Source organism: Bos taurus, chromosome 2 (assembly GCF_002263795.3).
Source record: "Bos taurus isolate L1 Dominette 01449 registration number 42190680 breed Hereford chromosome 2, ARS-UCD2.0, whole genome shotgun sequence".
NCBI classification, from domain to species: domain Eukaryota; kingdom Metazoa; phylum Chordata; class Mammalia; order Artiodactyla; family Bovidae; genus Bos; species Bos taurus.
Window position 1 is genome coordinate 75887491 of NC_037329.1, and position 17959 is coordinate 75905449.

Here is a 17959-nt window from a genome sequence, read left to right on the forward strand (position 1 = left end):
AACCAAAACTACGTTTTATTTTCACATCTTTTTAAATTTAAATCCCATCCATTGAAGCTTTAAGATCTAGAATCCTATGAGTCAACTAGGACCCCCACCCTGACTCTCATCTACCACGCCCGATCTGTCTTCCCCTCTCTCTCAGATGCCAGGAACCTCCTGGGCTCCGGAACCGAAATCACCAAACACCTTGAGGTACTTGCCCAAAGCTATGTGCCAACAGCGAGGAGGGAGACGCAGACCTGGTCCGCCGTCAAAGGATGAGCCACGGGAGATGGGAGCTGGGTGCGGGGTTGGGACCACGTTAAACCGCTATATCAGAAATCCCAATATTACCAATGCCAGTCAGCCTTCCATTCTAGAGAACAAACCCGGGGCAAATTCAATCGCGTAATTCAATAATTCAAGTCTTCCCTCGCCTCTTAAAAAAGAAAAGAAAAGGAAAGAAAGAAAACCATCTCGTTGTCAAGCTTTCCAAAGGAAATTCCCTCTTGCTAATGCGTTCTGTCTTCCAACTCCTGTTAGTATCCCTTCAGCATCGTTCTTCGAAAACCTGGTTTAAATTTCAACGCTTTTAAGCATCCCCCGCATTGGGGGGCAGGGAAGGAGGGGAACCAGAGAGACCGAGGCAGAGATGGAGATGTGCGGTCCCTCCCCGGTCCCCTCCAGGTAGCCTGCGCGCACCGAGGCGGCGGGCGGTCCGGGTGGAACGCGCCGGAACGGGGCGAAGACCCGCCCAGCCAGGCTTCTCTTATAGGAGAGAGCCGGGCGGGCCTGGCCGGGGGCGGCGCCGCGCGCCCCATTCGCCTATAAGGAGCTGTCCGCCGCCCGGGTGCTGATTCCAGCTTTAGTGGCTAGCTAGGTGCGTTCGGCTGTCCAGCGAGCTCGGCGCCTGCTGTAGCTTTGGGTCGGGTTTGCACCTTTAAGAAGGGGGGACGAGGAGGAAGAGGCGAGCGAGGAAGGGAAGTGCAAGCCAGCGGCAGTTGCGGGGACAGTAGCTCCATCTGCACCTCCAGAGAAACCCCCGCCACGGTTTCAGTAAAGCGTTTGGACAAGGGATGGAGTGAAGCCGCGAGTGCCTCTCCACGGGGGGGTGGGCGGGGGTCAGACTGTGCAGAGGAGGAGAGAGAGAGAGAAGAAGCCGCGGCAGGAGCCTGCGAATTTGGAATGCGATTGGGAGGGACCTCTTACTCGGGGGAAATGGATTCTGGACCACGGCTGACCAGCGTTTTCACTTTGTTCTTTTCCGGCTTGTGGCATTTAGGATTAACAGCGGCAAATTGTGAGTATCAGGAGCTTGGGGCGAGTAGGTGAGGTGGGAGACCCTGACGTTTGGAAAGACACTCAACTGTCCAAGCGTGTTCAATTGTGTCTGCTCTGAGCAAAGGAAAGGGGGGAAATGCTGATTGGTGTGTTTCTATAGCTCTAACCATCCCAAAAGTTAGCAGAGCTCGAAGGAGCCAGCCCCTCTGGATTTTCTGCCCTTCTTCCCGAATCGGAAAGTTCGGGGGAGAAGGGAAGATTTTCTTGCCTCAGCCTCCCGCCAGCTCCGCGTTCTCTACCTGCCTGATCTTAGCAGAGCTTCTCCCGGGAAGGGTCCCCGATTCTGGCTGTAGGAATGGGGGCTGATCTTCCAGACACAGAGATGCTCCCAGCCACTGCACTCGGTGACAGCGGTTCCTTTCTGAATGCGGCTGCCTCGCTCCGATTTGCAGTATGCCCTGTGCCTCCTTATCCATGGCTTTCAGCTCTCCCCTAGGCAGAAGGCTCTAGTTGGGATACCTTGCAACCAATGGTCATCTGTTTAATAGGGTTGGGAGTTTTGGCCTAAAAGTCATGGGCCGATGTAGTCAAACGACAAGATCAATGGCTGCCCCTGTTATAGGAGAAAGAGCTTTGATGCACACTCCACCCCCAAAATCTTTGTGCCAAAGAACACATAATGAGTATGCACTAAGTGTACACTGCCATCCAAGCTCTAACCTCGGCAAGTGCGGGGCATTTAATTTAATAGGCAGGAAAGCTGGACACCTGGGGATCCGCCACCTGCACTGTGTATTTAAAGAACCCAGTTCGTCAAACTTGAATACATTGCTGGAGCCATCAGAGGTGCAAGTTCAATTGCTCAACTGCTTCTCTAGGCAGAGAAAGGGAAGTTTTTCCAGCTCTGGAAACTCCTAAATGAAGGAAGAATGCAATTAAGCCATCTGTGTGGTTTCCAAAGATGGTTTATTAAGTTTCCTCAAGGTTCTGGGTTTCCTGCCTTATCTACTAACTTCATCATGAACCTCAGTAATATCTAACCAAATTCGAACTGTTCTGATACTTTTTTCTTATTTTTTTGGTGTGAACCATCACTGTTGGAGAAGAGTAGGAAGGCCACTTACTACTTACAAGTTTCTCTACCTCACTTTCCACCTTCCTTAATCCAAAAGGTCCTTAAGAAAGAGATACTCAGTACCTCAAGGGAAAACAATTGGAAAATTTTACTGATAATGATCCAAAGCTGACCCAGTGCTCCTATCTGTGATTGGAAGTTTTGGGGATCTGAAATTGATAGTTAGTGGAAATGGATTATAAAGATTTTTATTAAAGTCTGTATTTTAAAGGTATGCTGAAGAGGTCAGCCTCTTTAAAGGGGAGGAACCAAAAGGGTTTAGTTCAGAAATTATTTCAGAGAATAGGTAAGGACAGGGTGAAATCTAATATTTCTCTCCTCTTTCTCCTCCTCTTCTCCCCACATCCTCCTGCTTCTCCCCCTCTTTTTTTTTTTTTTTCTTTTGTAAGTAAAATTGTTCCCATGGTGCTGTAGAAAAACATCTAAGTGGTTCAGTAAGAGGAAGTTAAGCATGGTGCTTTCTTTCTCTAACTCCTAGAACACTAGAGGTCAGTATTGTCCTAATGATGCAAAGGTGTGGCAGTAAAACAGCTGTGCTTTTCCTCTAGCACATACACCTATCTGAAAACAGTTAATATTTTGAAGATCTATGAAGAAAAAAATGAGGAATAAGGGTGAGATAAATAGAACATGCTCTATAGGAATATGGTTTTGGCTTCCTTATATAGCATCTTAAGAGCAAGGAAAAAAAAAAACATAGGATGAGTTTTTCTGTAAATTAACTGAATTATAGTTAATGTTACAATAATGTTCATAAAACCTAAATGGTATGAGCTTAAGGCTCATGCTTATCATTACTGATGCAGCAATAAAGCTAATTCTAGGCATTTAAAATAAAACCTTGTGATAATGAGCTTTAGTATTTCATCACTGACAGTGTAATTTCCCTATTTCCAATCAGCATTTCAGTTGAATGCATGCTGCTTGCTAAATATATGGGGGTCAGTGTTCTTAAACAGTAATGTTAAATGTTTTTATTTTGCCAAACAAAATGTATTAATTCAGTGAACAATAGAATAGCAGCAGAAAATTACTTTGAATTCAGTTCTGGTGGTCTTCCAAACCTGTGATGCAGAACCTCTAAGGAAAAAAAATAAATAAATAACATTCCACAATTCTTCCAGACTTCTGTTGTCCACATACTTAATCCATTTTTTATAGTGCTTTTGTTTATTTTTTAGCTACAACCCATTAGCATTTATATGCATATATTGACAAAGAGAAATCTTTAAAATTGTCAATTTTTGTAAGTTTATAGATAATTTGGAGGATTTTCCCCCAGGATTATTATTTCTATATTTTGAAATAATACTTCAAGTCATTTGTGACAGTACTCTTGGAAATGGATTGTTTACCCAAGATGCTCCATGGTATACTTGTGAACTTTGTTCAACTAAAAACAACTTTTAATTGTTTCTCATCTTCTGGCAACAATTTATTATTGTTAGTGCTGTTTGTGTGTGTTTAATTTTCTCATAATCTGACCAAAACTTGGGCATTTAGCTACAAAGGAAAAATGAATTCTTGCCCAATTATAGGTCTTATAAGTTTCTAATTAAACAAAATTAAAATAAAGTCAGGTTAGAAGGCCAGCTACAGTATAGATAATATGAATCTGTGCAGAGAACATAATTACCAACCAGTAATAAAAACTCTGGAAATTCCCCCATTTCGGATTTTCAGGATATTAAACAGCTACATTACTTCCTTTGGGTTTACCCTGAGGGAATTAGTTAATTTCAAATGTAGATATGATAGGCCGGTGTTAAATGAAAAAAAAAAAAAAACGTTTTACATATAATATCAGCTCCTTTGACATAAGAAGAAATGACGAGACTTGATAATTGGTTAGAGTGAAACTAGGTTTTTGAAATGATAGGAGTTCTAGCCCTAATTATGCCACAGCTAAGATACCAAACACCCATCAGGTGATGCATCATTTCTGTTCTCACAGCTCAGGTATAAAATAGCAACTGAGATATGTATCTACTCCCAAATAGAATAGCAGCTTAAATTTTACACAGGAAATTCTTCAAACAGGTATGTTAAAAGACATGCTTGCATTCAGAAGACAAGGGGAATGCAGGGGACACTTTTAAGGTCACTGTTCACTTTATTTTACAATAACTGGATACTATTTGATTATAAAGAGCCTTAATTCTGACCAGTCACTTGAATGATCTCTAAGCATCTTTTCTCTTTGTTGCTACATATTAAGTCCACACAGATAACAGCCAGAAGAGAGAAATTGAAAACTCTTTACTCCTTTCATCACAGGCAGAACTTTATCAAAAATATAGGAAGATGTCAATCATATTCCTAAAGATCTTCAAATAAAGAGACGCGCTGTACCTTGAGTTTTCTGAAGCTTATGCACAAACCCAATCAATATATAATATTATAAATAAACAAGGACTAGATTCTTTTTAGCAGGAAAGTGTTTGCCATTTACTTTTTTATGGCATTTACATTGCAGTCATCAGAAGTGAAAGAAACATTATATTGCTCACTTGCAAGACTCCTGAAGATTTTCCTATGGTTAAATGGGCTGGTCTTTGACTATCCAGATGAATTCTTTTCCCTTTCTCTTCACATAGTTCCCATCTCAAAATCAGGTTCATATTTCCACAACTGGAAAACAGAAAACCTGGACTAGCAATTATCATACAAGGGTATACACTTTAAAAAAAAGTCAGTTTCTGTAAGAAGCATCTTAACTCACCCCCATGTCTTATTCTCATTCTAATGAATGACTGACTGTCTTCTAAATTGCAGTTTTTTCCCAGCTTCTCTTGCCTTTCCTTTCTTTAATGGGACCCAGTTTTCCTTTACTAGATTGCTTTATTTTTCACTGCGTGCCCATTTGTTACAAAACAAAATAATGTGATATCATTAAAAATGTTCCTAAAACTTTTTCTTTAGTTGGTGAACAAAAAGCTCTTTATCTTGTATGCCAGAACTCTGCTGAAATATGACCTATATATACAAGCCTAATTATCCTTGTCATGTAGGACAATGGGGAGATGGTCTAGTTACCTGAAAGGTTAGAGTACAAAAATCATTCACTCAAAAAGGCTTTATTTTGAAGTTTCAGGATTCTCATTAGACACTTCTGGGATGATAGTACTCAAAACTGTTAAGCAATTATACTTAGAATAACAACATAATAGAGGTTTAATTCCTACTAGCTGTAAGCTGCTATGGGCTTAGTATCTCTCAATCCATGTGCAATTTGGCAAGGAAGCACAGCTAGGTAGACTTTATTAAATCCAGTTTACAGATGAGTAAATTTAAGGTTAATAGACGTTAATAATTTTCCCAAGATCATAAACTCAAGGAATGAAAAAAAATCAGAAACTGAACCTGTATCTGTCCATCTCCAAAGATCAGACTCTTTACAAGATATAAAAGTAATCCTCATGCATTCTGATGGGGTCTATGTGTGTGCATCTGAAGAAAGTTGCCTTGGAATCTCTGTAGTTATTCTCTGCAGCTCTGTTCATAACAAAGGCTGTGGAGGCAGCTCTTTCCACCAGAACCAGCTCCTGAGCTTTACCTTAATCTACATTTGATGCAAGATGCCAGACATTGCAATAGTCAAAGATTGGAAACCTTATATCTGGATGAACACCAGATGTTCTATTTTTCTTTTACAAGTTTCAGTTCAAAACTCGATAAGGAAAGGATATAGCCTTGAAGATGTGACGTGTGTGCAAACACACATACATACACAATACCATAAAAAGGTACCTCTCTTGGTATCATGTCTTGTAAGTCAATAGATGTCAGACAAAACTATTAATTAAATAGCAGGTATAAGCTTCCTTTCTCAGCATTGGGCTGGTCCTGAACAGGCTCTGCCTAATACTATAAATTTCATCCAAATTACTCCTCCCATATTGTCTAATTTCCAGTTTCTGGAATTCTGTATTCTATAGACAAACCATGCTTTCTCACGTTTTCTTGTGTTTATTGGCATATGTCTGTCTACTTGGTTTAGAATGTCCTTTCACACTTTCTATCTTCTATCACTTTCTCCATCTCCTCCCCCGGAAAACATACACACTTTCCCCAAGCTAGGTCAAATGTCCTGTATATTATTACTGTATTTCCATAGCACTTCCAGTTCTTGTCTCCCCAACTAAATGTCCATTTCCCTGATTATCATATTTTATCTGAATATCTATAGTCAATGCCTAAAATATGTAGATGAGAGAAGAAATGAATGGGTTCCAACTAAAATTTTTCATTTCTAAACCAAGATCGTTCTATGGTCCTACTGCTAGAGTCTTTTGAAATGTATAGGTTTATGTTTGTTTGTTTGTTTTCAAATAAAAAGTATTACTTATTCTAGTTTGGGAAATGTTAAGAAGATGTTAGAATATGCAGCTTTTAAGTGAAAGAGCAGAAATTTAGATCATTTGGTTGGATTTGGAGCTGAAGAGTGGGCTTCTGCATTTACACAAAGCTGCATACTTCCATGAGTTCATTGCTGACATAATCTTATTTCTGTGTCAAATGGTTCTTTGTTCCTCAAAGAGAACATCTTCCCATTCTTTGACCTTAAAACCAAGTTTGAGGTAATTTTATTAACTTGCTTTTGCAATTTTAATGAGTGTTTTCTATATAGTCTGAAAATACACAGATATATATTGATATAAAAATCCTTCTTCATAACTCAGTGTTAAGTATAAAGAAGAAAAGTTTAGATTCTATTTAATGGAATATAAAATCTTTCCAGTAGTTTTAGTCATAAACTACTGGAAAGATCTTATCTAGTTACAAACCTACAATACTGCCCTGATAACATAATCCTGAGTCTCTGATGTCATCTTCTTATGCTGTGGTTGGGAGAAGATTTAAGTGTTAAGAGTTTGTGTATGTTACTCATTTGAAAAATTTTGTTGAAGAAATGAGTCCCAAGAAAAAGTTCTCTTTCTTAAAGTCAAGTTTTTCTAAGAAGCTGGAGGAATAAAGATGCATTAAAAGATAGAGGCCATGACCTCAAGGAAATTTAAACATGAGCAGCCAGCAAAATAAATCTTTAATCACAGCAAAGTGATAAATGCTATAACAAAGGTAAGCACAAGTGAGAATCTTAAACTGGCTGGGGCATCGATGCGGGCTGTGTGAGGGAAACAGAATGTAAGTCAAGACTTAGAGTCAGACTTCCCAGCTGGGAAAAGGAAGGGAGGTATTAGAGGCTTTGTGTGTTGTAGTGATTACTTGCACGAGTGACTCATAGGCCTACAGATAGAAGAAAAAACTGAACAAGTAGGTAAACATGGGAGTCTTTGATTTTTACTGTGAAAACTATAGAGGGTCATCAAAATATTTTTAACATGTAATTAAATAATACATAATCAGATTTTTGTGTTTAAAATATCACTGTACGAAGGAAAAATTAAAATGAATGAAGGCTAGTCATAAGAAAACCAGTGAAGAGCTTATTACAATAACACAGGTGATAATTAATAAGGGCCTAAGAAGGAAAGTTTCAGAACCTGCAAAGGTCATAAAGAATCAGAAAGAAAATCATGAGCCAAGTAATTTCAAAACCAAGGAATCTATGAGCTAGTAAACTCACAGAAGGCACAGATTTGTGGTTAAAATGTATTTTATTGCAGCTTCCATTGTTTTTGACAAATGAGAACTGTAGGTACTAGAAAAGGTGCTCAGTTCTCTGAAATGAAGTTCTTCTCGGGGAATACCAAGCGACCATATTCTGAGTGCGGTGTATTTCATATTTGCATGACACCATATAGCACATGCTGTCTGTATCCATCATCCTGATGCATCTTATAGTCTGTAAATTATGCTGGTTTTTGTCAGCAGAGTGAGAACTAGTCATTAAGGAAGGAGCAATTAAACCTCAATCCCCCACCTTCTCATCCCCCTCTGGCAGGGAGGTAAACCAGGGATCATAACTGCTATAAGTGGCTGCTCTGGGGAAGGAGAAACCGGGGAAGCTGGGTGTGCCAGGTTGATTTGCCATCATTGGTAATTGATTTGCTGGCATAAATTCCACATCTCTACGTTTCTAATTGCTTTTGTGGATATTCTGGGGGGTTGATTAATGCCATCTGTTCCTTGGATCAGCTGAACTGATTGAGTTTTAAAGGATGACAACATCAATGTTGAAGATAGAAAGAAAGTGAAGGAAAATGCCAAAACATCCCTTGTGGTGTATATTATTTTTAACTATCCACCTTTGGAAGCAGATACATCCTTCTGAAGACATTCCGAGGCAAATAGCTGTCTAAAGAGATTTGCCTAACAGACAGATGCTTGTAGGTGTTAGTCTAGGCCACTGTTTGCTGAATATATACATTATGTCCCTTCTTCTCTGCCACCCTTCCTCTCTTCCCCACTCCTCTCTGTCATGCGGCCGCGTATTTTGGGTAATACCATTGGCTTTTCCCTGATTATGTTAAGATGTGAAAAGAGGGGAGAAAAACATCTGTTGCATTCTGATGCTGCCTTGCTAAATATGTAGGCACGGTCACCAAATGTGAAATCTCCCATCAAAGCCTATTCTAGGAGCAGTCCTGACAGAGATCTACCACCCACTGCACTTGGGAAAGCCCACTGAATCCAATACCCCCACCCATCTGTCTGCAAACAATTCTTCTACTAACTCCATTGGTCCCTGAATCTGTAGATATGAAAGAAAGCCTTCTGATTCATAGGGAACCCTTAAGACACAGAGCCTCACTGGGAGAGAAAATATAAGAATTTAATCTGTACTGAACTCCACTTGACTAAGAGAAACAGAAGAAACATTTCTAGAACAGATAGAACCCAGTGTCTGAAGGAGGGGGAGAAGATGATCTGAGTTGGGGAAGGGAAAACAGGAAGAATGTTCAGAATGTCCAAGACAAGTGTCACCCACTTCCTGATTTTGCCCAGGCTGACCCTCTGTATTGCAAGGGTGAAAATGCTGCAGGTGGGCAATTGGGAGGTGATAAAGGACAGTAGAAAGGGCACAGGTCCCACAGCTCTGGGTCGATGTGACTGTCACTCAGGATTTCCTATGGATACTAACATGAACCTGTAGTGTCAGTATAACATGAGTTACTCTGTATAAAACACACATGATTGTTTTTATAATTACTAATGAATCCCAACATGGATTCTCTCAAAATCAGTTACAATAGTAATCGGGCAAAGACAAGAACATTTCCATTCCCAAGCAAAGATGGAAGGGCTCACTCTCCCTTCATCAGAGAGCTGAGTAATTGCTGAGGCAAAGGGAAACTCGCTCTTATTTCTCTTGGATGGCAGAGGGACTGTGGGTAGAATTGGTCTCCACCTGACAGAGACCCAGGGCCACCTGGGTTCCTCATGCTGCCTTGCTAAATATGTAGACAGAGTCACCAAACATGAAACCTCCCATAAAGGGCTTTTCTTAGGGCAGTCCTGACAGAGATCTACTACCCACTGCACTTGGGAAAGCCCACTTGGTTTCTTTCAAGGTGCACTCAGGTATGATCTCTGCTTCTGGGTTTTGGCCAGTGAAATGCTTACTACAAACCTCATTAAGGAAGTGGAGGAAAGAACTGCCCCTAGAAAATAAAAGAGCACATCCCCTCCAGAAAACCCTGACAGAAGATGTCAGTATTAGGGGAGAAGCATCCTTGAACAGACCTTGAGAAAAAAATTAGTGAACGTGAGCAGGAATATATGTAGTGTTCCAAGTAGCCTAAGCTCTCCATTTGCAGGAAACTTGAGCAGATGGAAGTTAAATCTGCAGGTCAGGAGAGCTGTACTTCCCTTCTGGCTACTGCTGATGCCTCCTTTTGGTGAATCTTTAGTTCAAGTGTTCTGTCCTTGTAAATGTTGGATTAAAATTGGGTGCTGCTACAACACCTAATGGGTTATAAATGCTCATCCATCTTCAAGTGCATCATTCATTCATTCAAAAGTACTTATGAAATGCCTACTGTGCATTTATTTCTCTGTATAGTCATGAAAGCCTATTGCTATTGAAAACCAGTTGATGGAGGGAGAATTGGATTGATGTCCATATAACCCCAAAACAGCAACAACAAAAAATAACAGTATCTCTTCAAATCAAAGCCATGGCAGTGGGGTCCTCCACTCTAGTCCTGTTCAGTGTATTAAATACCTCTCTTCTCTCCGTGAGTCTTTTCTCTCTGCTTCCTTATCTTTAGCATTTCTTCCCCTTCACTCTTAATTTGCCACCTTTCCAATGCCTTTCCTTTCTTCCTTCCACCCTCCTCCCTCCCTTCCCCATATTCTTCTACTCCTATCCCTTCCTCTGTTCTCTATCCCTCTCTCCCCTTTCAGACTCCCTTCTTTCACTCTGCCTGTTTCATTTAACGTTTAGTAAATGATTTTTTGGTTGTTTTACGGCCAAGGCTAATGCTCTTTAAACTTTGCCATTGAAGTGCTGCTTGCCAGAAAAAAGAGTGCACAGAACTCAGGGGAGTCTGAGAGCTTAGCTTCACGTGGCTGCTGAAGCATGTAATTTCTTGAATTTTTTCTTAAACACTCAGACAAATCTGCATTCCATTCCATATTTCATCCATGTGTAAATTACAGGAAAAATATTTTCCCACAATCTTTGGTTAAAAATTGATGAGCAAAATTGATTTACTTAACCCATGACAAAGGGCCGCATACACCCAGGGGCACAAGTCTAAGCTTTCTGGCTCTTTATCCCTGTTTATGCCTTTTAGGATTCCTGTATGAAGAAGTACGCTTCCCTGTCTTACCTCTCATTTAGGAACAGGTAGCTTCCTTTCTCATTAAATGTGATTGGTCTGTGAGCTGCAAATTATAATTAATCAATAATGGGAGGTGAGAAGAGCTTATCGATTCACATGAGGAAAGGAAACCCACAAGCCTACTTGAGGAATAGAAATGGAACTTCGGGAGGGGCTGTGGGTAAGAAGTCTGCTCAGCTTCACTCTGAGTCTGTGCCCCACCCCATGGCAGTCACCTGGCAACATGCTCCACATCCATGGAGCTTACCTTTGAGTAGATTAGCTCTTCCAGGTTACAGGATTGGGGTCAATGAGGGCAGGGTTTTTTTTGTTTGTTTCTTTGTTTTTTAAAGAAAATTGGAAGCAGGCTGAGCTTACCAGGATATTAAAGGAGAGATTAATGCTTCTCCTTCTACAACACAGGAACTGTTTAACACCATCACAAGAAATGAAATCACCAGATTTCATTCACCAGATCAGAAAGTCCCAACATTAGAGATGAAAGATTAAGTTAAATAATGTGTTTCTTCCTGAGCAGAGCTTCCAAAGATACACTTCATCCCAATGGTGGTACCTGATGGGCTCATTCTATTCCTCCCCACAGTCTGATGCAATAGTTATCATCCTCCCCATTCGAGGACAAACATGAGCCACCTTGGACAGTCAGGTGATTTACCCATGATCAAATAACTTGCATGTCGTCACACTAGGATGATAACCCATATTTCCCTGATACCAGAGTCCATATCTTTTTTACACATTCAATTCAGTTCAGTTCAGTCACTCAGTCATGTCCAACTCTTTGTGACCCCATGAATTGCAGCACATCAGGCCTCCCTGTCCATCACCAACTCCCAGAATTTACCCAAACTCATGTCTATCGAGTTGGTGATGCCATCCAGCCATCTCATCCTCTGTCGTCCCCTTCTCCTCCTGCCTCCAATCCCTCCCAGCATTAGGGTCTTTTCCAATGAGTCAACTCTTCACATGAGGTGGCCAAAGTATTGGAGTTTCACCTTCAGCATCAGACCTTCCAGTGAACACCCAGGACTGATCTCCTTTAGGATGGACTGGTTGGATCTCCTTGCAGTCAAAGGGACTCTCAAGGGTCTTCTCCAAAACCACAGTTCAAAAGCATCAATTCTTTGGTGCTCAGCTTTCTTTACAGTCCAACTTTCGCATCCATACCTGACCACTGGAAAAACCATAGCCTTGACTAGACAGATCTTTGTTGGCAAAGTAATATCTTTGCTTTTCAATATGCTATCTAGGTTGGTCATAACTTTCCTTCCAAGGAGTAACTGTCTTTTAATTTCATGGCTGCAGTCACCATCTGCAGTGATTTTGGAACCCCCCCAAAAAAGTCTGACACTGTTTCCACTGTTTCCCCATCTATTTCCCATGAAGTGATGGATCCAGATGCCATGATCTTCGTTTTCTGAATGTTGAGCTTTAAGCCAACTTTTTCACTCTGCTCTTTTACTTTCACCAAGAGACTTTTTAGTGCCTCTTCACTTTCTGCCATAAGGGTGGTGTCATCTACATATCTGAGGTTATTGATATTTCTCCCGGCAATCTTGATTACAGCTTGTGCTTCTTCCCACTGCTTTCTTGAACGCAAAGCTAAGGTTGAGCTACTCTTGAACTTGAGATGGTCAACCTTGCAGACCTAGTCTTTCTCTGTGATCCAGGGTAAAAAAAACCTTATCAGTCTAGACCTACAGATTTCTCCCCCTTGCGCAGGTCATCTTATTCTAACTTTGCTGGCAGCACTTCCCCCATAGCTAGAAGTCTTCATGGCAAATAGTTTCCTGTTTCTGCAAGTTGATTGTCTTACTCACTAAAGCTCATACCATTAAATAGTGGTCTTGAGGAGCCTGAGATGAGTCCAGTTTTAGTGCATCTGTTCCTGTCTCATACTCCCTAGAGACCTTCCTCACAAATTTCAGTATTTTCAACACTGCATCATACTGTAGCCCTCCTAGACTTTATCAGATGGATGTTCAGTTTTTATTTTTGTTTTTTAAAGTTGGTACTGATAAGAAAACCCCTATTTGTGATGTTTAGATCACAGATTCTAATAATGCAAAGATTGGACTACATTGAGATCCATTCTCGGTCTTTGAGGTAAGCTGCAGAGTTCACCCTATGTCCAGCCCCCAACCTCCTTTCCCCCATTGGGGATGGATGGGAGGGAGGGTTTTGAACAAGCATATGCTGAATGACATTATTCTTCACCACAGATGAGGTCCCGTGATGAGCACTGGCTCTGTGGGCCTCAGAGAGTCTGCAAGGCAGAGAACTACCCGTTGTGTCCAGTTTCTTTTCATCACCAGTCACAAGGAAAGCCAGGCCAGGGGATTCTGTGCTTTATTCTCTAGTTCTCCTGCTTGTGTCCCTTCGACTTGAGCTATTATTTAGCTTAGTTGTGAGGTCTCTGTCTTCTCTGTCCTGTTTTTCAGCTATTTTCTTGTCTCAGCAGACCTCCTTGCTTAGGTTTAAAGAGGCTAAGCAATTTGTTCAATGGTCAGTGTCCTCACCATCAGAGAGGCTTTGCTTCTCTTTTTCCAACCATAGAGCCATCAGGAAGGGACATGGAGTATCCCGAAGTCATTCACACTGAGGCAATGAATCAGAGCTGTGTTCTAGCTCTCCAAAAGAAGGAGTGCTCCAGGGAACAAGACCTTAAATATTTAAACTTATTTTAGGAGGAGAACACTATGGTTTCCAAGATTAAATCTTATGTAGAATTTTTATGTAAAATAAATTGCACAGATGGCAGCTTTGCAGGATATGGGGAGAGGAGATGCAAAATCCTATCACTCAACCTACTCTCCTCTCCTGATTCTTCAGGCAAGTAGCACACAAAGCCTCCTGCCTTACCTGTAATTGTAGCAATCTCCAAGTTTATAGTTTCATGCAAAAGTGATGAGGCATACGAAGGTTTTAAGAAAAAGTGGGGGAGGTGGCCTCAATCGTGGCCAACACTTGGCTGCTGTGCAGCCGCAAGGCCACCCTGGGTGTTTGTCACAGGAGATGCGCTTTCAATTTTCTCTCAGGAAGAGCCCTTGGAGTAGGAAATTGCAACCCACTCCAGTATTGTTGCCTGGAGAATTCCACAGACAGAGGAGCCTGGTGGGCTATTGTCCATGGGGCCACAGAAAATCAGACATGACTGAGCACACACAGATAAATACATACATACATTCTTTCATATATTATTTTCCATTCTGGTTCATCACCATCCATTCTGGATATTGAATATAGTTCCCTGTGCTATACAGTGGGACTTGTTGTTTATTCATTCTCTACAAATAGTTTGTATCTGCTAAACCCAAACTCCCAGTCTATCCCTCTGCCACCAATCTCCCCCTTTGCAACCACCAGTTGGTTCTCTATGTGTGTCAGAATGACCATCATTAAAAAGTCCACAAATATCAGACGCAGAGTGTGTAGAGAAAAGAGACCCCTCCTACACTGTTGGTGGAAATGTAAGTTTTTACATCCATTATGAAAAACAGTACTGAAAGTAGAATTGCCATATATGATCCTGCAATTCTGCTCCTAGGCATATATCCAGAGAAGACTAAAATTAAAAAAGACACATGCACCCACTTTGACCTTTGTAAAAAAGGCTTTTCATGTTGGCCACACAGTGAATAACTACTTGATAAACTGAATTAAAATACAAAGAGGCTAATTGAAGCCCAAGTACAGACAGCATGCCTGGATTAGGGACAGTAGAGGGGCAGACAATTGGTACACAGTCCAGTGCTCTCTCCATAATTCTTGCCTCTGTTTGATAACACTTATGGGAGAAATGGACGGTTGGCTCCAGAACTGAGGCCTTCTTAGTGTTCCCTAATGTTAATGAATGTGACTAGACATTGTGCAAATACACACATGAAATTCAGTTGTACCCTATCTGGATTCAGGCTTAGTTTCTGGTTCTGGTTGGAGTGTTATTGTCACCACAGGCATACACATTTCGTTAGTGTACCATTCATTAGAAAATCACATTGCATTCGATCTATACTGTACTTACATATAAGTGAACTCCAAATGCTCCTGCTCTCCATTCTTTTATTTGTTTAAATTGGACCTATTGCTTTATTTTTCTTCTTTATCTATTTGGCCATGCTCCATGGCTTGCAAGGTCTTAGTTCCCCGACCAGGGATTAAATCCAAGCCATGGCTATGAAAGCACTGAGTCCTAACCACTGGACCACCAGGGAACTCCCTACTCTGTATTCTCAATAGAATTCAATATAAGAAGTAATTTATTATGCTATATGTACATGCATATATATGTGTACACACAACTATATGTATAATAAATTTGAGATATTATTAGTTTTCTTTCATGGTTAATGTGCCAGGTACAATTTTACATGTGCATGCATGCTATGTGAACTGTTTATTCTGGAAAATGTCAAAATTTATTATCCCCCAAGGTCAATATTGACTTGGGTGTCACCTCTGTGAATATTTACCTTTCTAGATAATGAATTGAAATGGGCATTTGGATGGAAATTAATATCCATTTATTTTCTGAAATCGAATGTGTTTTGCCATGAGAATGGATAAATGCCGTTGGGAGGTGTGCAGACGTGTCCCACTGTGGAGGCTCTGTTTCAGTGTGGTGCTCAGGAAGCATCCTTTGCACGCTGATTTACTTTGGTTGGGGGTTTTTAATAGTTCTTTCACATTATTCTTTTACTTAATGGACAGAATGCAAAACTTCAAATATATTCAGCTTGGCATTTCAGTAACATAATCAGGAGATAATGATACTTGTGCATATGGGTAATAAGTATACATGAAATTAATGAGCACTTTAGTTTGGGGATTTATTTAGGACAAACTAGTTACCTGAGACACACAAAACTCCTTCAACAATGATTTAATTCAATGAAAAATACAGGGAGAGACATAAAATTACAAAGTGTTTGCTTTGATTTTGAGCTATTGACTTAATGTTTTCCAAAAAAATTTTGATGTGTCGTGTGTTTTGGAGATATGATATGTATGCCTGTGTGTGTATATGTATTTGTGCAGTGCTTATGTCTTTCTTTACAAAAGTCAGTGCCTCACACGTGTTCAGCATCTTTTAGTATATCAAACTAATTTGAAATTCTTTCTTAAATTGTGAGTCTACAATAGAGATATTTTCTGTTGCTCTTCCCTCACTGTTTTATTAACTTCAGATATTGAGCAGCAATATATATATTTTGGGGGCTTAAAAGAGCTGGCAATACATTTAAATAAAAATATAATTATGACAAGTGCTGTGTCCTATTATATATGCACAATATATGTGTATGCTTTTCTATACCAGTGTCCATACACATTGCATTCTTGGTTTTGTTCTTTATAAATAAGACAGATTTGTTTAGATGCCGTGTCAGCAAATCTTTTCTAGCTGTCAGTGGTCAGATAAAAGACCTGGACTTCGGAAGAAAATATCATAATTAAGCACAGGCTGTGGCTTCATAGTTGAGAGACTAAACAACTGTGGAAATTCATTAGTAGAGTTAATCTGACAAACATCTGAGCAAGTGAAACAGAATCAATTTGAGGGGAGAATGTATGACTCTAATGATGCTTTCACCCTTGTTGAAATGTTGTCTGGGGTAAAGATTTCTATGTTTTCTATATAAATATCTATTGTTGAACAATTCAATTTGACTTATTGGATTTCTATAGCTAAGTGTTGTGTGGCTTTGTTGGGGAAATGATGTCATTTGGTGTATAAGGAAATAAAAACACCTCAGTTGATAGCCAGTGAAAGTCTTATTTTACACACCATCCAAATCACATCCCACATTAGAAACGAAGCCAAGACAGCACCTCTGTTCCTTGTGATGGGAAGGTATGATTACTGGGAAAAGCTGAAAGACATTGGGAGGTTTTTCTGTCCAGATTTGCATGTATACATACATGCTCAACGTCAATTAATTTAGCTTGGTCTTCTCTTTTAAAACAAATAATACCTGGTGTTAATCAGTTGTTCTCAGCTGGAAGTGATTTTGCTCCAGGGGACATTTGACAATATTTGGAATATACATCCTCTATTGTTACAACTGGAGGTTTGCTATTTGCATCCAGTTGGTAAAATCCAGAGATGATAGTAAAAGCTTTCCTGGTGGCTCACTGGTAAAGAATCTGCCTGCCAAGCAGGAGATGTAGATTAGATTCCTGGCTCAGGACGATCCCCTGGAGAGGAAAATGGCAACTGACTCTAGTATTCTTGCCTGGGAAATCCCAAGGATGGATAAGCCTGACAGACTACAATTCATTGGGTTGCAAAGAGTCAGGTACAACTTACCAACTAAACAGCAGCAGCAGAGATGTTAGTACACACTCGATGATGAACAAGAATGTGCTCCACAATAGATGATCATCAGCCTCAAAGGTCAAGATAGTCAAAATTTGAGAAACACTGACACTCTCTCAGTCATTTATGGACCATCATGTATTAATTTTTAAAGATGCCCAACATACATACGGAGAAGGCCATGGCACCCCACTCCAGTACTCTTGTCTGGAAAATCCCATGGACGGAGGAGCCTGGTGGGCTGCAATCCATGGGATCGCTAAGAGTCCCATATGACTGAGCGACTTCACTTTCACTTTTCATTTTCATGCATTGGAGAAGGAAATGGGAACCCACTCCAGTGTTCTTGCCTGGAGAATCCCAGGGACGGGGGAGCCTGATGGGCTGCTGACTATGGGGTCGCACAGAGTCGGACACAACTGAAGCGACTTAGCAGCAGCATCAACATACATACACACACACATGACTTTCTTCTAACATCTAGTCTTGTAGAAA

The 17959-nt window shown here is 40.5% G+C and overlaps 1 protein-coding gene across 1 annotated transcript in view; it reads left to right on the top strand.

The window, feature by feature from the left end:
* Positions 1 to 806: 806 nt before the first annotated feature.
* CNTNAP5 (contactin associated protein family member 5) overlaps positions 807 to 17959 on the top strand; it is a 1040042-nt gene continuing 1022889 nt past the window's right edge. Inside the window, exon 1 of the mRNA XM_024981085.2 lies at positions 807 to 1282. Within this exon, the coding sequence (XP_024836853.1) occupies positions 1168 to 1282 (115 nt within the window). The 5' untranslated portion in view covers positions 807 to 1167. The remainder of the gene's footprint in view (positions 1283 to 17959) is intronic.